This window comes from Globicephala melas, chromosome 9 (assembly GCF_963455315.2).
Source record: "Globicephala melas chromosome 9, mGloMel1.2, whole genome shotgun sequence".
In the NCBI taxonomy this organism is placed as follows: domain Eukaryota; kingdom Metazoa; phylum Chordata; class Mammalia; order Artiodactyla; family Delphinidae; genus Globicephala; species Globicephala melas.
In genome coordinates, this window is record NC_083322.1 from 22,296,320 (window position 1) to 22,321,519 (window position 25,200).

General features: G+C 37.2%; 1 protein-coding gene across 1 annotated transcript in view; it reads left to right on the top strand.

Moving 5' to 3' along the window:
• Positions 1–25,200, top strand: part of UBE2H (ubiquitin conjugating enzyme E2 H) — a 97,081-nt gene that overhangs the window by 48,694 nt on the left and 23,187 nt on the right. The window contains exons 2-3 of the mRNA XM_030853801.2: positions 8,108–8,184; positions 8,770–8,844. Of these exons, the coding sequence (XP_030709661.1) occupies positions 8,108–8,184; positions 8,770–8,844 (152 nt within the window). The remainder of the gene's footprint in view (positions 1–8,107; positions 8,185–8,769; positions 8,845–25,200) is intronic.

Below are 25,200 nucleotides of genomic sequence, written 5' to 3' on the forward strand. Positions count from 1 at the left end.
TTTAAAAAAAAGAAATGGTAAGTATTGGAAATTAAATAAAAAGAAATAATGTCATTAAAATTTTCAAGTGTACACAAGATTAAAGATTACTTTAGGGCTTCCCTGGTGGCGCAGTGGTTGAGAGTCCACCTGCCAATGCAGGGGACACGGGTTCGTGCCCCGGTCCGGGAAGATCCCACATGCCGCGGAGCGGCTAGGCCCGTGAGCCATGGCCGTTGAGTCTGCGTGTCCGGAGCCTGTGCTCCGCAACGGGAGAGGACACAACAGTGAGAGGCCCGTGTACCGCAGAAAAAAAAAAAAAATTAATGAATCCCCATTATCCAAATTAAAATTTTACAGTTATCAGTATTTTCTCTCACATCTGTTTCTCTTCTTTATGAAATATTTTAGGGTAAATCCCAGACATTGTTGTCATTTAACACCTACATATATCAGTAGGCCCCTCTTAAAAATGTGAACGTTTTCTTAAATAAGCATAATGACATTATCACACTTAAGAAAATAAGCAGTTTTGGGGGAAGGTGATTTATTTTTAACGTACTGTGAATCAAGCTGTAACAAACCGAATTCTGAAAAGTAAGCTTTTCATTAACCTTTTATGAGTTATTTAAGAGTAATAATACTATTTAAGTAATACACTGTTAATTTATGTACATGGATTTGTATATTTTTAGTTAAAAATAAGCAATGCTTTGTTGCCATAAAATAGCAAAGCATCAAAGTATATTAGGGACATCCCTGGTGGCGCAGTGGTTAGGAATCGCCTGCCAATGCAGGGGACACGGGTTCGAGCCCTGGTCCGGGAAAATCCCACATGCTGCGGAGCAACTAAGCCCGTGCACCACAACTACTGAGCCTGTGCTCTAGAGCCCGTGAGCCACAACTACTGAAGCCCGCGCATCTAGAGCCCGTGCTCCGCAACAAGAGAAGCCACTGCAGTAAGAAGCCCGCGCACCGCAACAAAGAGTAGCCTTCTCTTGCCGCAACTAGAGAAAGCCCACATGCAGCAAAAAAGACCCAATGCAGCCAAAAATAAATAACTAAAATGAAAAAAGAAAGTCCTGGGCTGCAGTTGTCCAACTTGAAATAAAGATCAAAAAAAAAGAAAAGTTTGTATGTTAAAGAGCTGTTTCTATTTTATCAATAGCCTTCTAAATATTTTGAGGTGTTTAATAGGAATTTGAACTTTTTAGAAAATGTAAATCTTATTTCTGTTTTGACTGTATTTTCTTGGTCTCAAGATGGCCTCATTGTTTTTCCATATTTCCCTTTGCTTTTCTCTCTCTCACTTCTTCTGCAACTGGGTCATTTCTGACTATCTGACTTTGTAAATCTGCTGTATAAAACATTTTGTTGGGGTCGAATGGTGCTTAGATTTCTTATGTATCTCTCTGATACACTTCTTTTTTCTAAAACCTATTTGAAAAAATTATTTTCCATAACTTATGACTCTTAATTTTTCTTTTGAGTTTTTTACTTTATTATTTGGGAATCTGGTAGCAGAATAATGCATCTAGGGAAGAGCTAAGTTATAATGATTTTCCCATTTAACATTTACTTATATCATGCCAGTGTTTACTTTGGTTTCTGACATGGAAGCTTTAAATGAAAGCATAAACTTGAGAAGAGAAAAAAAAAAAAGCCCCAAAACTCCAAAGGCTAGTATGATTTACAGTCTGCTGGGTGGTAATGAACATGCTTGCTGTTTAACTTAATTTTTGCACTATCTTTGTAAAATTAAAGAAATACATGCATGCTACTTTTTACCCCTTAGTGAGTCTTAAGTGTTCAGTATGTCATAGTAAGTTGTCAAATTGTTTGCTTTACTTACTTCTGGACAATACATATTTATTTTGAAGAGGCTATTTTTAAATAAGTGATAACTTCCTCACTCTGAAGTTGTTTAGTTTAGTTGTAAACCTGAAAACATACAGCTAAAAATTATGTATTTTATTTACTGGAGAATGTCTTGCTTAGAATTATTTACCCTTTTAAAAAAAAAAAATTCCGTGAACTTTGGTTATCTGATTTTTGCATCCTACCATAGATACATTTGAAGGAATGGTAGCCCAGTGACGGCTCTCAAACGCAGCTAAAGAAGGAAGAGAAACTAGGAAAAGAACCTGCCAATCCCTTCAGCCTAAGAGTATGGGAAATTTCTACTTCAGGAAATAAGTATATCCCTTACGGTTCCTAAGGGCATCATTGTATTTTGTAGTACTGTACAGCAACTATTATTCATAATGATGACTTAACATCAAGAAAGGCTTAAGGGGCTTCCCTGGTGGCGCAGTGGTTGAGAGTCCGCCTGCCGATGCAGGGGACACGGGTTCGTGCCCCGGTCCAGGAAGATCCCACATGCCGCGGAGTGGCTGGGCCCGTGAGCCATGGCCGCTGAGCCTGCGCATCCGGAGCCTGTGCTCCTCAACGGGAGAGGCTACAGCAGTGAGAGGCCCGTGTACCACAAAAAAAAAAAAAAAAAAAAGAAAGGCTTAAGGATATAGAAGGAAACTTAATTTTTTTAGATATTGTAAAAAAAAAAAAGTGTTGCTTAAGTAAATTTTAGTCACATGGAAATTAGTCAGCTTGTGTATTTATTTTATGTTAAAAAAATTGAATTCCTGGTTCTGTCTGACGCTGAGCCAGGTAGATACCTTTGTAGATAGATCATTTCATCTTCAACAATTCTGTTTGTGAGGTAGTAACCCCCCCCCAAAGTAAAGCCCCCCCCCCTTTTTTTTAGAGATTAAGAAACAAACTCCGAGTTAAGCAGTTTACAAGGTGACTCCTTTTAAATCGCAAGTTTCCCAAGCTGCTTACAGTATATTGCCTCTTGGTTCGTCCATTTATACTTCAGATTTAGCATGTTCAGAACTGAACTTAGCATCTTTGTTCCACTTTGCCCTTAATAGTATCACCTCATCTCTCTGAGAAACCTAAATCTATCCTTAGATCTCAGACTGGCAGCCTCAGTCTATGCCTGCCTTACAGCTTCATTCATGTGTTCATTTTCTACATATTGATTGGGTACCTACTGTGTGCCAGGTACTCTTCTAGGCGCTAGGAAATGGCAGTGAACAAAATAGACAATCCTATTGGCGCGCGGGCTTCAGTAGTTGTGGCTCGCCGGCTCTAGAACACAGGCTCAGTAGTTGTGGTGCATGGGCTTAGTTGCATGCCGCATGTGGGATCTTCCCGGACCAGGGCTGAAACCTGCGTGCCCTACATTGGCAGGTGGATTCTTAACCACTGTGCCACCAGAGAAGGTCCCTCATAAGCTCTTAAGAGAGCTGCAGTAGCTAAGTTCTTCTAAATTGTCATGCTTGTTAAATGCTAAAGTTCTGATAACTGACTACATTAATTTTTCAGAACTTTTATAACGAAAAAATTCAAACTAGAGAGAAAAATATAATGAAAACCCCATGTACCCATCACTCAGATTCAGTAATTGTTGACTCAGGGCCAATGTCCTATCTTCTGTACCTCTCTCTCCTAACTCTTCCCACACTGGATTATTTTGAAGCAAATCCTGGACCTACATTTTAATTAGTAAATATTTCAATTTATATCTCTAAAGGAGAAGGTTTCTTTATAAACATAACCCTCACAGTATTATTTTTGTGATATTTTGTTCGTTAGTGGATTAGTAGACATACCATATTTTTATCAAGAAAACTAGGTAGTGAAGGTTGCCCAGTTTCTTCAACTTTCGTGATGTGATTAATCTCAAGGAGAGTTTAAGCAGACTGGTCTGAACATGTGGATAGAAAGCCCACGCAAATTGCTTTTACCTTCTGCACAGAAGCAACCCGTTCTTTATCCTAGTCCCTTACTGCCATGGGCACAGCTCAGGGAGGCCACCTTCCTTTATCTTACAAACTCACTATCAGCAAATTTAGGAAGCAATGCTGTCTGAATCCTTGACCTGTTAACAGGCTTAGCCCTTGGCTCCCTTTCTGGAAAATCCCAGAAGTATATAAAAATCATTTCTAAAATCCCGACAGACACGTTTTGCCAAGAATGTCAGTTATCTCTTGACGGCTTGGCATTAACCTTTAAATATTACATTGTGTAATCATAATGCCATTCAGGGAAAATAAGTTGGTGGGTGGCTGGCATTTTAAAAGTGAAATGAACTTGGGTTCCTGGGAATGTTAATCATTATTCTACTGAAAATGCTGACATTCCTTAATAGTGAAATGCTAAGTAAGTAAAAAGCAGTATTTTACAAATAACTTAGAGGTGAGTAAAATGTGATTTTTATGGGTTTATTTAACATATTTTTACCAGAACAGTATCTGAAGGATATTTTATATTTTCAAGCTTTGAAAGTGAGAAAGTAATGAAGGAACCTTCTAGTGAGTTCCCACCAGGCTACTAGCCTGACCAGCACATCTCAGAAATAGATCATTGTAACCTGTCATTGTAACCTGCCTTCTCATTTGCCTTCCTTGCCCTTGACTTTGCAGCAGGGAGCAGATAGAAACTCGTGGCCTCTACCATAAATATACATGGTAACAGTAGTCAAGTAATTTTATATTTTTTGTGGGTAAGTCATTCATTCATGGTGATGGAATGGCTTATTTTTAATGCAGTGTTTTTCTTTCAACTAAACTTAAATTCTTTTTTTCCATCTGATTTAGTGTCTGTACCACTCCAAGGCAGCATAAATTTAGTACAGCTTCTTCATTTTACCAACTTGGTAGAAGTTTTTAAAGGTTTCATTCAGTTTACTTTTAGCTTTTCATGTGAAATGGACTATAATAACACTTTAATTTACAGTATAATGTGTAATTTAAGACAGACCCAGTGTATCTGGAATGTGGGTTATACCAGGGATCATGGGAAAGAGGAGGTTTGGAGCATTAATTTCTAATCTCATTTTCACATGACCTTTTCAAAAGGAGAATCTTCTTTGAAAAGTAGGTAACAGCATGGACTAAATCCCAAACAGATCACAAAATGGAAGAAACCCAGACTTAACTGCATCTACATAAAAGATAGAAAAGATATCTTCAGTTTTCTAGAGGGGACATTCATGTGGATAACTTATAATTTTAAATGATTAATTAAGAGTAATTGCTGTAGATTAGTGTCATTCATAGCAAGTTAGGTCTGATTGATAGGGAATGCTGCTTTTACAGATTCTTATATTGTAAAATTAGTTTGACTTCTTTTGTTAAACTCATTTAATCCTCTACCTTACTTCATTATTATCCTTGCAAATTTATTTAGTTTAATGTCTGAGATATCTTTATATGTGGTACTACAGTGTATTCATTTTGACTACTTCTGGATACCCCAAGTTAAACAGAAACATACATTAGAGGAGCTCTGGTTGGGGAGAAGACACTAGTAAACAATAATAGACACTAGTAGCAGCCTGTTGCATAAATGGCTTATAATTCTTTTTCCTATTGATAAATACTTAAATTATTTTCATTTTAAAAATTTAAATAAAAAATATCTGTACATGTATCAGATAGTCTTATATTTAGTAAACTTCTTTTATTAAATAGTAACATATGTACAAAAAGTGCACAAATCATTTTTGTAGCTCATTGATAAATGGAACTGTAAATAAAAGTGTAATCGGCACTCTAGAAGTCCCTCTCAAACCCCTTTCCAATGACCAGGCCCCACTAGAGGGTGACCACTATCCTAATTTCTAACACCTTGATTCATTTAGCCTGTTTGAAATGTGTGTAGATGGAATCATATTGTATGTGCTCTTTGGTATCTGCTTTCTTTCACTTACTGTAATATCTTTGAGACTCATCCATTTACATGTACAGTTAATTTTTTATTGCTGTGTAATATTCTGTTGGGTGACTGTACCATAATTTATCCTTTTTACTGTTGATGAACTTTTGGATTGTAACCTAATTTTTGGATATTACAAGTAGTGCTATACGAACATTCTTAAATGTGTTTTGGTGAACATAGCTATTCCTGTCTACTGGGAATAGTGCTGATGAGTGTGGGACATGCATGTGTGCAGCTTTACCGTGCCAACAGTTTTCCAAAGTGGTTGAAACCGTATCACACTCCCACCAGCAGTGTCTGTTTTTTGTTTTTTTAAAAATAACTTGAAAGAAGTGAAATTTGAGTAAAAAAGTAAATTCATTTTAAGTAGTATAGTGCTAAATTTGTCCTCAGGAATACCAATTTATACTCCACTGAACACTGGGTTTTATCTAGCTCTTTCATCTTTATGAATTAATAGTGGAAAATATCTCATTTTTAAACTAATGAGTTGGACTTTTTATGGCTTAATTTCAGTTTTCTCAACTTGGCTCTTCTGGTCTTTTCTTTCTAGTTTGTCCTTTGTCCTGACTTTATTTTTTATAATATAGAAGTTTTAAATGTGTGTGTGTGCTTGCATCTGCTGATTTTTCCCTCTGTGGTTTCTGGCTTTGGTGTCATTCTTAAGAAAGCCTTTTATCCCCAAGGTTTTTTTTGTTTGTTTTTTTGAGAACTTAGTTATTTGTAATTAACTTTGTTTATTGTAACTAGATTTGACTTTTACTAACACAAGGGAGCTTTTTTGGTTGTTTTTGTTTTAAAACAATTTAAACATGTACTTTAATTTATTACATTAGCATTAGCTTTGGAATATTTTGTAAGGAGGTGCCAGGAAGAATTTAGTACACCAAAGCATGCATGCATGTTTCGTTTGACCATGAGAAATGAAGCCAATTTTCCAATGTGGATACTATTTGAATCCTTTCAGTGTGCATGTTATTAAAATAGTTTTCAAAAAGAATGAGATCAAATAGACTGAATTATCTTATTATTTAATATCTCTAGTGGATACTGTTCATTGCTCTTGAGCAAGGACTTTGCCAAAAATACACCTGGCCTCTGTTCTGTGGCCTACAGGACAAAGGATTGGAGAGCCAAATACTTAATTTCAAGCCTTTAAAACTAACATTTTTCTCTATTTAAGAGATCACTTAAAATTTCTTTGGCTTTTTTTCTTTTGTATAATAGTACACATAATTAAAATGTAATTTGCACTGGTGGTTGAGAAAGATGAGACCAGTCTGTCATATCTGGTTGTTGTTGGTGGTTTTTTTTAAGGTTACAGTGGGATTTGAGAGCTCCCGAAAGCCCCCACCATCTAAAATTTTTCTCAGTAGAGTCATTATTGGGTTAGACCACAAAGCAGAGACAAAACAGATATTAAGCCAGTAGCCCTCTCTTCTGCTGATGTGGGTTGGTTTGGTTTCTATAGTCGAATCTTAGTACCTTAAAGGGGTGGGTCTCGGGACAAGTAAATTTTTGAGGAAGGGAACACAGAAGTGTTAGCGCTCTGTGATTCCAACCCCGAGCACATAAGAACCTAGAGGCCAGTCTCAAGGGGATGGAAAAGAGGGAGGAAAAGAGTAGGTGAAAATAAATACTACAGATAAGATTTAAAAAAAAAAATTTTTTTTTTTGCTTGTCTTTTGCATTTGGCAATGCTACTTATAGCAAGGTTATATCACTAGTTATTTTGATTATTCTCTAAGCCAGGGAGAAAATTATGGGGACTTCCTTAGTAAATGTGTAATTTTAGGAGCACAGCATTTCCAGTTCAGGAGAATCGGTGTTTTGCTGAGTGCTTGAATTTGACTAAAGGGAATGCTGGATTTATGTTAAGGGGTCATTGGGGATAGGATGGGGTGAGGACAGTACAGAGGGGAGAAAAACTAAAATTAAGTGCCTATTTTTCATACTTATATATACAATGTGGTCTTACACATTTTACATACGTAACCCATTTAATCTTCACAGAGGTCTGTAAAGTGGTGTTTTCCTGATTTGCAAAGGAGAACAAAAGGCTCAGGGAGTGAGTTTACATTATTTTGTCTAGGCTCAAATTCAGTATATGGCAGTTCTAGGATTTGAACCCCAGCTTCTCTGAATCTAAAGCTCATTCATATTCTTTTCACAAGAGCGTATATTGCCTTTTAAATTACAAGAATTATTATTCATGTTTTATATTTTATTGCTTTCATTATAAAATGTTGGTAACACTTTAAATGGCATATCTTGAGGAAGCCATCTTTAGTTCTTCTGGGTAATATAAAGCCTGTGTAATTTCCTTTACCTTCCACCTTAGCATCGAGAGTAAGCATGAGGTTACGATCCTAGGAGGACTCAATGAATTTGTAGTGAAGTTTTATGGACCACAAGGAAGTAAGTATATGTGTTGGTATGTGTTTTTTATTACAATCTTTTACTCTATTCCTTAATAGACAGTGAGAATATCAAGGGAGATGGTGATATGTGTAGTTTTTGAAAAGTAAATTTAATTTAATTCTAGAAGCAGTGAGGAAATCTTGCTCTTATCATAATTACTTTATATGCTTTTCTCTTTTATCTCTGTGTGACAGTATTAAACATGAATTGTGAATTCTGGGTTTTGTGGAAATGTTTTTTGTTGTTTTTTGGGGGTGGGGTGAGCATGGTATAGATTGAGACAGTAGGCTATTACTTACCAAATAACTGAACAGTGTTTGATACTTTAAAGAATCACGTAAATTTGGGGGAGAAAATGAACCTTTGCTAACTCTAGATTTTTTAAAGAAAAGTATTATAATTGAACATAGAGTACCTACTAGTTATAGTAGTTAGTTAGTTATAAGAATTCCCTGACTCTTGAAGGAATTAATTTGCAAGGTTCTCAAAACAGGTTAGGATTTAATGTTTAACTTACATTCAGATTTATCTTCTGATTTGGAGGCACAATCCTAATGTTTAACTTTTTTGCTTTTATTTCAGCACCATATGAAGGTGGAGTATGGAAAGTTAGAGTGGATCTTCCTGATAAATACCCTTTCAAATCTCCATCTATAGGTATGTAACTACCCAGTTTCTCTCCTTAGAGAGTTTTGAAATGGAAAAAAAAAAAATCCTACATTTTATGGGACATCATTAATTCCAGAAATATTAACTTAACTGAATTTTTTCCTTTTTTGGCTTAGGTTAATTAGTAATTTGGTGGGGGGGGGTACTTCCATAGTGTGATAGAAAATGTTTAAATATACCCTTTGCATGCTTGTAATGACTATAACTCTAGATTTTTCTGTCAGGGTCACATTAAACAATTTTAAGACCCACTGTCCATTCAGGCTATTAGCAGTAAAATAATAAACATCTTAAATCTCATTTTAAATGCCAGATTGTTGGAATTAATATTTTACAGTGCCTATTCTAATTCTGCCATTTAAAAATCCTGTGTATATCCTACTTTACTTTTGTTCACTCCCACTCTGGGTACCCTTTTCCATTCTCTACATTCCTAATCTTTTTAGCCCTCTAAACAGCTAAAGAAAGTAGAGAAGAAACCTCAGTGGGGTTGTATAAAGGGTATTTTTTTCCTCACCTTCATCTTCTGCCCTAATTGTTGATATTAACCTATTACCCCTATTAAGGCATTTAGTGACAATTTAGGTATTTTAGCATCAGATGCTATAGAGGTATATTTGATTGAAGATTGATAACCTTTAAATATTTTGAGACTGTAGAATGGTAGTAACTTAGCTAACTTAAGCCCACTTTTAAAAGTTTCATTCTGTAGATGATTTTAAAATGTTATAAAATATTGACCAATTTTAAGAAGGAAGAAGAAGATAAAATTGGAATCTATTAGAGCATTCTCTGTCACACTGAACCGCATGTTCAGAATTGTTAGTTTCAGATATGTTGCTACTGCTGTGGGCTTGTCTTCAGAGCTAATGCCAGAACTCTTGGAATTTAGACTGCCCCACCACCCCAAAAGGGTTTTTTAAAAGAGGTGGACCAAAGACATTCTGAGCTATATGTTTTGATTCTAGGCCCCCACATTTCTGTCTCGGATAAATAATGCAGGAACGTTAGAATAGTCACAGGCTAATTCCCAGTCAGATGCAACGGCCTAGCCCCCTGACATCTAGCTACTTTATATGTTTTAGAATTTCATGCTATAAAAATACTACAGAGCATCTATAATCCCTTCTTAGGCTGGGATTCTTAGTGCTCATTTTAAGAATAAACTGGTGATTTCCTCTTAAGGGCCCTAAAGTTGAGTTTTTAAACTCAGTAATTGAGAAGATACTTTATGGATAATTGAATTACTATAAGGGCCTCCAAGTTTTAGAGTTATCAGCTGGTGATGTAGGAAGAGTGCTGTGAGGTGCTGAATCTTTGAGACAATCCCTGAATGTATCTGACTTAATACCTTAGCATACTTGGGACACCAGCCCTTTCTCAGTTCCATTCCAGTGTGGTGGAATGTAGGTTTCACTCAGTTCGGGAGGGCTTTTGTGTCACATTGGTTCCCTATCCCCCATTTGTCTTTTAACTTTAGGGTGTTTCTTTCTATATAGGCATTTAAAACTTTTATGTAGTTGAGTGGTATGATCTTTAAACCTTTACAAACAGAACGTCCAAACCATGTAAATTCATTCAGATATATTCCATACATACCTATTTACTTAAAGACTAAAAATTGGCTTGGTAAATCTAGTTTTGTTACCCTAGATTCCTAGTCAGAAAGGAAACAGTATAGCTTGTTGAAACTAACAATGAACCTATAGAAATGCAATTACATATCCTGTAGAAATGTAGTTTTTTCTCAAGTCTTGTCTTAACATATATTTCCAGGTAATATAATTATTTCAGCATAACTTTCAAAGTGTAAATATCTAAACTTCAGACATTGTTTATTAACTAATGACACAGCAGAAGCCTCTGTACTTTCTTAAATTAATGATGTAACATGAAATTGGTTAGGACAAATGACTAGGCAAATTTAACTTCTTTATAATTTTTCCTTTGCCTTTCTGTGTGCTTTTAGAACTTGGTAATACCTACAAATGTGTACCATATTCTCTTAGGGAAGTAGATCTAGTTGAAATATTTGTACAAGCTGTCCTTGTTTCCTCCAAAGGAAGATTGCATAAGAGAGTTTTAATCAGTTGTGTGGGGTGACCCATTTTCAGGTCGTCAACAATGTAATTACTGTTAGAATGTGCGTTAAACATTTTGAGAGGTAGTGGCTCATGTAGAATAGGCAAAGATTCCTTTTTGAATTGTATAGATAGTTGCAGAATTATACAGAAGGGCAAGGAGATAAGATAAATCCAACTTCACTGCTCTTTTTAAACCCTGCCTCTATAGTATCTAGGCAGGCATACCCTTCTTTCTGAGCCAAATTTTGAGATGTGCAAATTTAGATTAAGTATTTTAATGTTTAGCTCTTGGAATTTTAAAATGTATATGTATATAGTTTTTTGTTTAATATTACTATGTATTTTTTAAATTGTATAAATGCTCCATATCCATAGTAGGAATGTAAGAAGGTCCAGGTGAGCAAAAGTAAAGAAAAATTAAAATGTCTTATAGTCCTATCCCTCAATAGATATCATTATTTGCATAAAGTGCATAAAAATGTACTTTAAAACATTTTTCTATGCATATATAAGTGTATATGCAATGTAATTTGACAGGCTCATCTTTGGTATATACTCCAAATACAGTTTTAGAGAGTTTTCAGTAGTTACATGATTGCATGAGGTATAACTACAAAAGTCCTTTCAGAAACAGTTTACGTCTTTAAGTAAGTTTTTACCCCCAAATAGCAGTAAACTCCCTCAACTCCTCTGTGGAAAGAGAAGGAATATAAACAGACTCCTGGGGAAGTTACGAGCTTACTCTTACAATGCCATCATTGTTCCAAACATCTTAAGCTCATCTTTTGGAATTTTACATTCTCTTTGAATATCATGAGTGATGGCAAATCTTGATGCTTTGAAGCTGGATATAAATTTTTGAAATGGCTAAAGGTCATTTAATTCTAGAGAATAAGATGAATTGAAAAACAAAGTAACATCAGTTGAAATCTAAAATGAAATATGGTTGTGAAAGTGACTTAAGTTTAAGGATTATGATCTTGTTTTAAACTGGCCCTATGGGCTCTTTCAAAAGGAAATTATAAAACTCCTTTAATCAATTGTAATGTCATTGAAATATTTGCATCGTTTTCCAGAGAGACTGCTTTGATGTAAATTATATTTGAATCTTTAAGTTCTGATTTATTTGAAAGTACAGACTTTTATCTTTTTCATTCAGAAACATTCCTAGAATGCTAGCAGTGCTGCTGGGTGTGTCACTGTATATTAGGCGAATGTGATTGGTCAGTGGACTGGTTCAGGAAAGAGTGGGAAAGAATGGTTCTGGCCCTGATTCTCCTTGACTGTGAGAATGATACTTATCAGAACTGTTGTCTCCTCTTCTAGAAAATGAGATAATGGAATTAAATGAACTCTGCATGTTTGATATTGACCAATGTATTAAATACTCAGAATACATGATATATGGCATTCTACCCAATAGTTAGGAAGGCTGTGTAAGGCTTTCACTAGTTGGGAGGAAAAAGTCAACACATACAAAATACTGCATTTGCTTTAGTGACAGCATTTCCTTGCTTTTTAGGAGAAGTGTGAATTAGCAGCTCAGTTGAGGAAGAAAGAGTATATGGAGGAGATAGGCTTTTACAAGAATTGTATTTCACATATTGAGAATAGTCTTTACAAAGCTTCAGAGATGTGAAGGTGAACGTAAGGACTTTACAAATACTCTTTCAAAACCGAAGTAATGCCCAGCCCATGAAGATTATGTTATATGCAGAGGAGTTTCTACAGAGACTGCCATATTCCCTACTTCTCCAGATTCACAGTTTTCAGTCGTTACACGTGTGCTCATCTACTAAGGAAGAGCTTTTATCCGTCAAAGATAAGACTTGCAGTTGCTGTGTGGGGAAATAAAAATGAGTGATCTCATATATACAGAGGTCACATGGAGCAATTTTTTATAAAAATTAAAAATAATCGATAAGCATAGGATACAAATGGTTTTGTGTCTAATCCAAAGAATGCAGATTAAAAAAATAAGAGAATATATGACTTATCAAATTGGCAGGTTAAACATTGTTGGCAAAGTTATTATGATGTAGCCAACCTAACAGTATATATAGATAAAATTTTGTATCCTTTGAGTGATTTTACTTAAAATAAGGAAATACCCAGAGGTGTACACTAAGATTAATATACAAGAGTATGTAAATTGCAGTGTTATTTTTAAAACTTAAAAGTTGGAAGCAACCTAAATCACCCAGTTGATAATAAAGTAGTTAAATTGTGGTACATTTTAATGGACAAAATGTTTCACAACCATTACTCATATTTTAACACCATCTTTAAAGGAACACATAGGAGGGAATTCCCTGGCCAACCAGTGGTTAGGACTTGGCACTGTCGCTTCCAGGGACCTGGGTTCAATCCCTGGTCAGGGAACTAAGATTTTGTAAGTCACACATGCAGTGCGGCCAAAAAATAAATGAATGAATAAATAAATAAATAATGGAACACACAGGAAAATGTATAACATTATATAGTGTAACAATAATTTTTTCCATGCAAATTCCAAGTATGAATGCCAAATACTGGCTGTAGTTATCCATGGCTGTTAAGGGAATTAAAACCATTTTTCTGTAATTCCCAAATATTCTGCAGTAAGTTCCCTTTTATTATAAAAGTAAATATTTAAAAACATATGGCAAGTGCATGTCTTTTGAGTGTCCTGTCTACATCTTTGTCTGAGTCTATGCTTTTCCTGTGTTTTGTTCTAGAAAGCCACCAAGCAATCCTTGGCCAGAATTCTTACCTGGTAGCTTGCTAAGGGCCTGCTGGCCCCCATGTTTCCCACCACCCTCCTTTCTTTTTTACCTTCAGTTTTAATTATTTGTGCGTGTAAGTGTACCTACTATTTCCTTTGTTTCTCTGCTTACAGTTTAGTTTACTCCATCTTGGAATAAACCTTTAAGTATAGCTATTCTACACTCCTTTTCTTCCTTTCCCTTTTCCCTTTCCTTGTTACTTGAGCAATTCTTATCTGCTTCTTTTTTCAGTCTGACTCCTCCACTTGTGTTTCCCTTTGTTCCATTTTTCTCTTCATATGAACCAAGAAGGCTCCCGTTTACAGCTAATAATAACAGTAATAATTTTTTTTTTAACAGAAGGGGAGGGGAGAATCTGTTCTCTTATTTTTCAACAGGCAGAATTTTTATTTTTATTTATTTTTATTTTTTAAATTTTATTTTTTTGGCTGCGTTGGGTCTTCATTGAGTCACACAGGGGCTACTCTTCGTTGTGGTGCGTGGGCTTCTCATTGCAGTGGCTTCTCTTGTTGCGGAGCACGGGCTCTAGGCGCGCGGGCTTCAGTAGTTGTGGCTCGCGGGCTCCAGTAGTTGTGGCTCGCGGGCTCTAGAGCGCAGGCTCAGTAGTTGTGGCGCACAGGCTTAGTTGCTCCGTGGCATGTGGGATCTTCCCGGACCAGGGATCGAACCTGTGTCCCCTGCATTGGCAGGTGGATCCTTAACCACTGCGCCACCAGGGAAATCCAATAACAGTAATACTTTGGATAAACCTCACCCAAGAGGGCAAAATTATGTCTTCTGATAAAATACAACGTACAATATTAAATTTAAGCTTTTCAGCCTCTAAAGCAGCGGTCCCCAACCTTTTTGGCACCAGGGACTGGATCTGTGGAAGACAATTTTACCACGGGGGGTGTGGGGGCTTGGGTGGTTCAGGCGGTAACGCAGGCGATGGGGAGTGGCAGCTGAAGCTCCGCTCACCCGCCCGCCGCTCACCTCTTGCTGTATGGCCCAGTTCCTAACAGGCCGCTATCAGTCCATGGCGGGGGTGTTGGGGACCCCTGCTCTAAAGGTCTTGAAAGTACCTTGAAAAGTTCCCTTCAAGATCTACAGTAGTCTCCATCAGATCTACCTATTTTACTTAAACACTAGCATTCAACAGAAAATTTTAAAGTTGTCATTTAATCTTATTTTTAAATGTCTACTGACTAGTATATTAATAGACATGTATTCTACTAATTTCAGATAGAACTATAGAGTATTTTAGAATCTTTTGTAGATAGCCTTAAGACCAGCCTGGGAACTCTGTCACCATTTATACTTTTTTAAAATAGAAAACTCTTTTGTAAGAGCCAGCTAACAAGTCTAGAAACTCACTTTTGAAATACTACCTGTGTGTATCTCCATATTAACAGTGAGGAGGACCCTCTCAGGAGCAGGCTATATGCTACGTGTGTCTGGACTGTAATTTGATGATACCAAAGCTGACTGTGTGAGAGGAACGGTTGAGAACAAGATTCTGGAGAGACCACTTAATGTGTTTGCCGAATGTTGATAGAATGGCCAGGGAAAAACCCAAGCTCATTCTTCAGTGTAACTGATGTCAATAGCATATGGCAAGAGCTAGCCAAGTCCATTTGAGTAAATAGAAACAAAACGAAAGAGTCATGGACAATAACAAAAATTAGAATGCTATTTTGAGCTATACCAGTGGCCTTTACAATTAGGTCAGACTGTCATCTAAATAGAATGGTTTTAGGTCATTCTTTTCCAAAGGAAACTAGACTAGATAACCTGTCTGAGTTCCTTCTAAATTTCCCAATCTGCCACCAGTTTTTAATTAAAAGATATTCTGATATTCAGTGCACCATATTCTTTTTACTTGTGCCAGTGATTAAAGGAAATGTTTTCACCTTTTTCATTGGCAGATTCACAGACTCTTCTGGCATAATACATTTTTTATTTCACTATGGCCAGAAATTACCTCACAGTATTTTTGGAATGGAGTTTTATAACATATGGTATGACTAACTGTAGAGTTTAGAATATTTACCATTTACTTTGTGTCTTCCTAGCTGGAAACATTGTACAATTACTCCCTCAGGAACTATTGTGAGTAACTTAACTGAGCCCTGCTTAGTCAGGAGTAGACCAGGATTGGGAGTAGAGAGGAGTGTGTCATGCATGAGAGGTTTGGGGTCAGTCATTTAACAAAGACTACTTGAACCACTATATTTCCACAAATAGAATGAATTCTTAGACTGAGGAAGCAAATTCCATTAAGATCACCTATATACTTCTCTATTTTTGCAACCTTGGGTTTGAATTTAGTTCCTGTTTCAGTTACATTCTAGTAGAAAAGTTTCCTAAAAAAATTTTTTTAGATAATGCTATAAGAATATAAGCCATTGTTAAAAGCTCTCCTTTTACTGGAGTTCTGAAAATGAGATTTTTCAGGATAGATTTTTTAAAAAGATTATGTCTAGCAGCTGAGGCAGAACCTGCTTTCTCATAAAATGGATACATCTTGCATCGTCTTCTAATCAGCTCCACAAATTTATCAGATACCAGCTGTGTGCAGGGCATTATTCTAGGTGCTAGGGATACAGAAGTGAACAAATTGCTCCCTTCACCCTTAAATCCTTTTGTGATGACGGGAGGGGGAGATAAAACAAAATTTTAAATGTCTGATAGCTTTATGCAGAGAACTGATGTGATAGAATTGACATGATAGCTATCTTAGATTAGGTATTCAGGAAGGGCTTCTCTGACAAAGTAAATTTAAGCTGAGGTTTAAATGAAAAGGGGAAAAAAGCCAGCCCTGATCCTCCAAGGTCAGGGATTGAGAGCATTTTAGGCAGAAGAAATTGTGAAGACAAAGACCCCGAGGCAGGAGCTTTGCATGCTCAGGGAAGAGAGATGAGGCTGGGAGGCTGGGTCGAGAGTGTGAGATATGAGAAGCGGTCCAAGTGGTAGGCAGGGCGAGGTCCTGTAGAGCTTTGCTGGCCAGGTTAAATGGTTGAGTTATATTCTTAATGTAATGAAAAAAAATCATTGCAGTGTTTTAAACAGGTTCAGTGATCACTCTGCTGTTGTGGGGAAAGAGTAGAGATACTGGTGGTTTGGATCAAGGTGCCAAGGTTGAAAACTCTGGTGTATTGGGTTGGCCAAAAAATTTGTTCGGTTTTAAGTAAAAATAAAAGACACATTTTTTATTTTCACCAATAATTTTATTGAACAATTATTCACTAACCGAATGAACTTTTTGGCCAACCCAATAGATACACATTACTTGAAGAAATCTATCTATATAGAGGAAAGCATACAAATGAGGCTGTTACCTAGAGGAAGATAAAAGGAAGGCTTTACTTTTTATTTCTTGAATAGGAGATTTTGCTCCTTGCAGGGAGTTGTCTAGAAGAGAGGGAAAGCTTGGTGATGTTGGACGTCAGGAGGAGAATTAAAGGAGCAATGCCTTTGACACTGTAGCAAGGGACAAGATCAGAACACAAATAGAAGACTGGTGCTTGAGAAGACCATGAACATGAACATTTGAGCAAGCTGTTGAGGCAGGAAAAATTAGCATGTGGGGGGGTGGATTTTGTTGGGGATGATGAGGGATCCTGCCAATTGGCACCCATTTTCCAAAAAAAAAGGGCAGGGCTATTAAGTCAAAGTGAGAAATGGAGGGGCAAAGGGAATGGGAGATTTGCAGAATAATGGTAAAATGTCCAAGTCATTGGAGAATGGGGGAGCAAGCTACTAGAGAAAGAAGAGAGGAAAATTATAGGGGATGTTGAATCCACAAAAGTTGTTATAGAGCATACTTTTTAAAATTGATACATTTGTTTACTTACATCTCTCCTCCCTGCCAACCCAATAGATATAAACTCCATGAAGGCAGTTCCTGGGTCTGTTTTACTAAAAATCCGTCTCCCCACCTCCAGGCTTTATACATTGCCTGTTCTGCAGAAGAATATCTGTTGAGTGAGTTAGTGAATAATGAGTGAATGCCTGTTTAGAGACATCCTCAAGTCCAAGTAAGAATTGTGAATGATTGGTTTTCTCCAGTTGTAGATGGGTATTTTGGAGGGGAGAGGGCAGGGGATTTGCAGAGAATTGCCAGAGAGTGATGATGGTGATAGCTCTTAAACCTAGTTAGGGGAAGACGTGAAAATAAGAGGGTGGTAGGTAGGAATAAAGTGGGAGGGTGAGTGGATTAGAGTTCACAGGTGGAAGAATTGTTCATGGGGTGGGAAGCTCTTTGACAAGGATAGGAGACCGTAGTGGGAGAGGGGATGTCTGAATTTGTGATTTTGGAAGTGAAGCTATTTGTAGGGATGCCAGACTTCAAGGCATGTCCTGGGAGTGTGAATGAGATAGAACCGAGGAAAGATCATTAAGAAGAAGCTTAGAGAACTGAGAGGCCCCAGGGTGTGAGGAGGGTGGTCTGTGTAGGTAATAATGTCACTAAAAATGACAGGAGTTGGTGGGGGAGAGACTTGGCTTAGGTGCTGAAGTTCTCAATGATGGAAGAAGTCAGTAGTCAAATTGGCCCTGTCAATGAAAAACCTGTTGTTAGCAGTTTGTAATATCTAAATTTATTCAGCTTCATCTTGCTGTATAGCCAGAGTAAAAATAATAGTCGGCTTTGATTTCCCTTCCCCAGGCCACCTCTAAGGGGTAACCTTGCTTTTGCACATGCTTGCTTCTGTGAGAAGGTTTGTGCATTTCCTTCTTGAAGCTGGCTTATGTCAGTTTTAATTCTGCCTTTGGCAATTCATAATTATATAATCTTTCCATTTGCTGTATGAAAGTTCCACCTAACTTGCTGTTTAGGTTAGTTCCTACTTGAACTTTAGTTCCTCTAGCTTTTGAGCTGGTTGGTTATTCTGACATCTTCTGGGCATAAAATTCATTTTCCTTTTAGGATTGGTATTATAATGAAAACATATATTCTTAGCTTCATTTTTCTTTAGTTAAACTGAAATTCTTTTAAAAACAAATAAGAGTAATATCTTAGTTCCCTTGGAAAAGCTTGTTCACACAGTTCAAGATTTGTTCATATTCTTGGTGTTGGTGAAAACCATATTGCTAGAAGGAACTTTGGAGATTATATCATCCTGTTCCGTTATTTGAAGGATTGTAAAAATGAGACTCAGGAAGGTGGAGATATATTACTACTAATTAGTTGCAGAGTCTGCCTTCTAGCTTCCAGTCCAGTGTTTTTTCCATATGCCAAATACAATCAGAACAATCTTTTTAATAGTAAATATTAGAGTAACTGTATTTGCCATTTCCAGTGTGATAGGGTTATAAAAAAAACTAATATCCCATAATCAAAATACCTTCTAATGCTCTTGACAATTGCTAAAGGATTAAGAGATGGATATGTAGGGGCAGATATTTTCATTTTTAGGATGAGAAAAGTGAGATGAAATTACTTGCCTGAGCTCATGAGTTACTGGTCACATGCTGTGCATATATTCCTTAAATCTTGGTGACAGTCCTGTGGTATGTGGATACCATTATTTAACCCAGCTTTATGAATAAGGAGACAGAAAGGCAAAGAGATACAGTAGGTCTAAGTGGAACTTAGGCAGTCTGACTGGAGCCTGATCTTTTAACCACGACTTTGTGTAGTAACAGTGGCAGAGACTTGAAATTAGGTCTCGAAATTTCAAGTCCAGTGTGTTCTGTCCATACTCTGCTGCCTCTGACCATGAAAATAAATCCTGCCTGATTCAGACAGTGTGGTTATATGAATGACCAGGAGAGTGAAAGGTAAACTATGGAGATAGGAAAGAGATTACAGTCTTCCAAAAATGGATGTGCAGGAGAGTAGATTTAAGGCTGCAGGCTTTGGTAATCTGCTAGGTTGGTAGAAGAGTTATGCTGTTGAAGGATAACACTTCACCTTTTCTTAGTTATAAATGAATAAATGAACTTTTCTTATCCATCCAGCCCATTCCTCAGACTCCATATTATCAGAGAGAAAGGAAGAAACAGAAAAGAGGACCCCTTGTTGAGTTTAGATCTCCTGAACACACACAGGATCAGTTCAGAAGTTCCCATGACACAGGGCAATGAGAGTGAGCTCCTTGCTTGGTTCCTCACCCAAGAAGAGACCGGCCCAGGTCCATCTCTCCTGAGTAGGAAAGGCTCAGCTCTCGGAAGAGACTTCTGCCTGGGTGCAGGCTGCCACGGGCTGGGCCTGGCTGTCTGAGGTAAGATGAAAATCTATCTGAGGGTGCACTAATGCACAAAGCTGGCAGTATAGCTGTCACCAGTGAAGCTGGCAGCATCCCCACCCCTTTTTTATCTGGAACACCCTAACTCTGATCACCTCCTGCATGCTTGGAATGGAGATCCAAGTTATTGCCCTTAAAAAATTTATAGTCTGAGATACTTCTAGGGGAGATAGGATTTAATCTTTAATAAATATATTTTAAATAATTATATCTACTTTAAAAATAGAGAATTAATCAGTTTCATTCTGAATGGTCTACTTTATGTGGGTATTTGTCCTGAAGATAGAATATCAGAGAAATTAAATATATTTATTTACTGTTTTCTCACAGGAATTCATAAGCTTATAATTAAATCATATCAGCCACAGCTGCCTCAACCATCTGCAGTCCAGGTTCATTTTATCTCTGGGATAAAGTTTTCATTTTTGCCTTTTGTGCTTTTCACCCTATTACCGTAGGGTGGATTTACCTTGTTTCATGAGTCACCTTGTTAGACCTCATTTCTTCAAGATTATTCTGGATGAAATTTCTGGATAGATGACTGGCCCTTAGGTATTTCATTGTATCCACAAATTTGATCACTAAAAATATCCCCACTTGTAAATGGAACAAAGACGGAAGTATTTTTTGCCTCTTTCATGTACATATTGACCCCAATATCAGTTATTCGAAAGTGTACAACTTTGTATAGATCCCCTCCTGGGATTGGACACAGAAACAGTCTGAAATAAAAAACAGTTTTCAGCATGACTCGGCACAGCGTTATTTACTTTCTCTCTTTATTAGCCTATGGGTCAAGAGATTTGTTATTCTAGAGCAATTGAGTATTGGAGTGGAACAAGCAAAAGCATGGCATATTTTTCTATTTTAATAATCTGTGCTTTTGTTTTCTAAGATATGTAGTTTTTCATCAGCTAAGCATGGTTTGGATTCCTCCTCCAGAATTATAAATCTCCTGATTCCCTTCTGATAAAAGACAGAGGACAGAGGTGGTAAGATTTTTAGCTAAACCTTTGTACCTGTTGTCCCCCTTTTTTATAAATGCTTGATCCATGCCAGAGAATAATTGTCCAAAAAATTTGAACAAAGGAGTTCTGAATTTTATCTGATCAAATCACTGAAATGTTATCATTAGAAAATGTCTGGTAGTGAATAAAATCTTAAATCATATGGATTAAATGTGACTTGCTGCTTCCTTATCATGTTTCCATAAAAGCAGTTTTCAAAATATGTTCTCTTAAAATATCTTCAAAATAGTTCCTGGTCAAATGGAAACAAGTGTTGGGAAAATTCTCTTGTTGCAGACAAATTCATTAATGTGGTGATAGCATTGCCAAAAGGAAGGAAAACATGCCAGGGCAAACACACTCAGTCCTGAGAATGTTCCTTCTCTGAATTCCTAGCCTGTTCTTTCTCTCCTCCCCTCCTTGTGCAGAAGTTCCATTGTTGCCATCATTATCCAGAATGTAAATAGCTTTGCCAGAAATGCTGCCCACAGCTTGCCCAAGGACAAATTTAAAGGAGATATATATATATATATATATACACACACACACAGACATAGATAAATCTACCCCTTTCCATTTATTTGCGTTGGGTATTTTTCTAACAATAGAAAAAGCCTGGTATAGGAAGAGATGATTGTAGTGTGGAAATTGTTTTTTAGTAGAAATGGTCTGGTTGTGCTTGTTGCTCAATGGCAAGTTTATAAACTCCATTTCTGCCTACTTTGGAATAGTCAGTGGATTTTGTGTCTCTTTGTGGTATTTTAGCATGTTAGTAACTTTGTATTATATTCTCCAGAATACTTATGTACCTAAAAATGTGCCTCACAGAATTAATTTCCTTTATGGACTTAACCATTGGCCATTTCCCCTTAAGTCCTCTGTTCTCAGAGGTCTGGCCATTGTTATTAAATCCCAGATTTTAGAGCTGATGGTCCTTTTACAAACAGAATAAGAGTGGAGGTTTTGGAGGTCATGTAGCCCAGCTGTTTCTCTTTGCAGGTAAAGAAGCAGACCCACAGAAGTATAGTGACCTGATCAAGGCCTGCAGTTAATAGCAGAGTTGGGACTAGAAGCCAAATCCCTATTAGTACTTTTCTCTTTCCAGTCCGATTCTGCTCTCCACCTCAGAGCTCAGATGGGGTTTTATATTTATCAGGGGCACTGGGGACTGGGCTCCAACCCATTTATTACTAAAGAATATGTTTACTAAGCCCTTTTTGGCCCTCTTTCTTATATAGTCTTGGACTCAACCAAGCCAAAATCTAGATTAAATTGAAAACAGTGTGGAAACTATATTGATTCCAAATGTAATCTCCAGACCTTGTACAAGGAAGGAGGCAGGAACCTTAATCTTTCAGAGACAGTTTTGATAAACATTTAAAGCTTTTTTCACCATAGCTATTTCCTTGACTTATACCTTTGAGGTTCCCTGTGACATCAAATTATTGAAGCTTCATTCTTTTATTTTTTTAATTTTTTGTTGAAGTATAGTTGATTTACAGTGTTATGTTAATTTCCGCTCTACAGCAAAGTGATTGAGTTATACGTATATACGTTCTTTTTTCATATTCTTTTCCATTATGGTTTATCATAGGATATTGACTATAGTTCCCTGTGCTATACAGTAGGACCTTGTTGTTTATCCATCCTGTATGTAATAGCTTACATCTGCTCACCCCAACCTCCCACTCCATCCCTCCCCCAACCCCCTCGGCAGCCACCAGCTTGTTCTCTACATCCATGATTGTTTCTGCTTCGTAGATGGGTTCATTTGTATTGTATTCTTTCTTTCAGACTTACTTCACTTAGTATGATAATCTCTAGTTGCATTCACATTGATGCAAATGGCATTATTTTGTTCTTTTTTATGGCTGAGTAGTAGTCTATTGTATATATGTACTACATCTTTATTCATTCATCTGTCGGTGGACATTTAGGTTGTTGCCATGTCTTGTGAATAGTGCTGCTGTGAACATAAGGGTGCATGTATCTTTTTGAATTATAGTTTTGTCTGGGTGTATGCTCAGGAGTGGGATTGCTGGATCATATGATGATTCTCTTTTTAGTTTTCTGAAGCTTCATTCCTTCTAACCCATTTCCATTGCTGCGATCCTACCTCTGGTATGGGGTGGGGCTGGTTTAAAAAGGATAACGGAGAAAATATCCCCACCACTAAGAACTAAGCACTGTTGATATTTGTACATATTTGTTACCAGTTTTTTATCTATGTGCACACTTTCTAAAATACCAGGGCAAATAATATACAAGCACATATATCTTTTTAGTATGTGAGCTGCCGAAGCAAGAGCTAGCTCTTTTTTAAAGGAATATAGTTTTACAGATAAATTCATCTTTAATCACCATTCCTCATTCTGTTACCTATTCCCACCATGACCTTGGCCCTGCACCCTCACTAAAATACTCTTATAAATTTGGTATATGTTGGTCCAATACAGTTTTCTGTACTCGTTACCATAGAGAATATGTAGTGTTGCTTTGTTTTAGTTTATGTAAATGGTATCATGCTGTAAATATATCATCCTGCAACTTTTTTGTTTCCCCTCAGCTTTGGCTCTATACATACTGACCTAGTTCACTACCTTGGCTGTATAGGACTCCCAGTATAAGGATGTACTACAGTCTCTCCCATCCCTTGTTGATGGGGTTGAACTTGGTTCTTGGCTTTTATAAACACTGCTGCAACAGATATCCTCGTAGGCCTTCTTGGACACATGTATTAGTGTTTTTCTGAGGTTCGATAGAATTTTTATTCTTCTTTTTTTTCTCAACGTTAAGGCATGAACATTTCAATTGGCTTAGTATAATCGCCTCATAAACACATACCTTGTACATCTAGACTTTGAAACATCTTGAATGAAAAATGAATGTGAAATGGTAATTGGACACAAATCTTTTTGCATCAGAGTCATTTAAACATTGCATGGGCTCTCTTGATAGTAGTAAATAAAACATTAAGCTATTTCAACACAAAAGATTAAAAAACAAAAATTGGAAGCATGATTAGTACTTGGAATGGCTAGAGCACGTGAGGATTGGAATGTCTGGGATTTCATATAGTCTCATCCCCGTTTTCTAAGTCTAGAGAAGTTTCTTAGCTTTTTGGAGATGACCTCTGTCACACCTCATCCTTGAGGATCTTCCTTTGATGCCACTTGTCTGCATCTTTCCTGACATCTTCCTCTCCTCATACATGCTTCCCCTGTCACCTCTTTTTTTTTTAAAGGGCTTCAAATGCTTGGCTTTTTTTTTTTTTTTTTTTTTGGCTGTGTTGGGTCTTCATTTCTGTGCGAGGGCTTCCTCTCGTTGTGGCAAGCGGGGGCCACTCTTCATCGTGATGCGCAGACCTCTCACTATTGCGGCCTCTCTTCTTGTGGAGCACACGCTCCAGACGCGCAGGCTCAGTAGTTGTGGCTCACGGGCCTAGTTGCTCCGCAGCATGTGGGATCTTCCCAGACCAGGGCTCAAACCCTTGTCCCCTGCATTAGCAGGCAGATTCTCAACCACTGCGCCACCAGGGAAGCCCCCTGTCGCCTCTTTTTGCACACTGCATTATTTCTTTGTGTGTCTTGTCCCATTGCTCCAGTGACCTCCTCGAGAATAGAGTACTGTCTTTATTTGGTTTTGTACCCTAAATAAGCACAGTGCCTGACACACAGATGTTGACCAGATATATTTTGAATGAATGAAAGAGAAGATGTAAGGTGGGGGTGGGGTGAGGGAGGGTGGGATTGGGACGTGGTGATAGCCACTTAATAAGGAACTTCAATTTATTGAAAGGAGGGTATGGAATAAGGAAGTCTAAAAAGGAAGTAAGGGGACTTCCCTGGCGGTCCAGTGCTTAAGACTCCGTGCTTGCATCACAGGGGGCACGGGTTCAGTCCCTAGTCAGGGAACTAAGATCCCGCATGCCGTGTGGCATGGCCAAAAAATAAATAAATAAAATTAAATTTAAAAAAGGAAGTAAGGCGATAAGGATGACAAAATGAGGGCTTTGACAGTGGATCTCTGCTTTAGAATACAAACTGATTAACTCACTGGTTTTGAGTTAGAAAATAATTTCTTTTTGGAATTTAAATATCAATATATTTGTTTAAAAGTCTATACATACTTGTTTTTCTAGGAATAAATCAAAAAATTTGAATCCCTGACAGATAACAGCCATCTTACAGAATTTTTTTAAACACCTTGCCTAATTTCTTGGTTGCCCCAATTTTAATCAAAACTGGGTTTCCTGGAA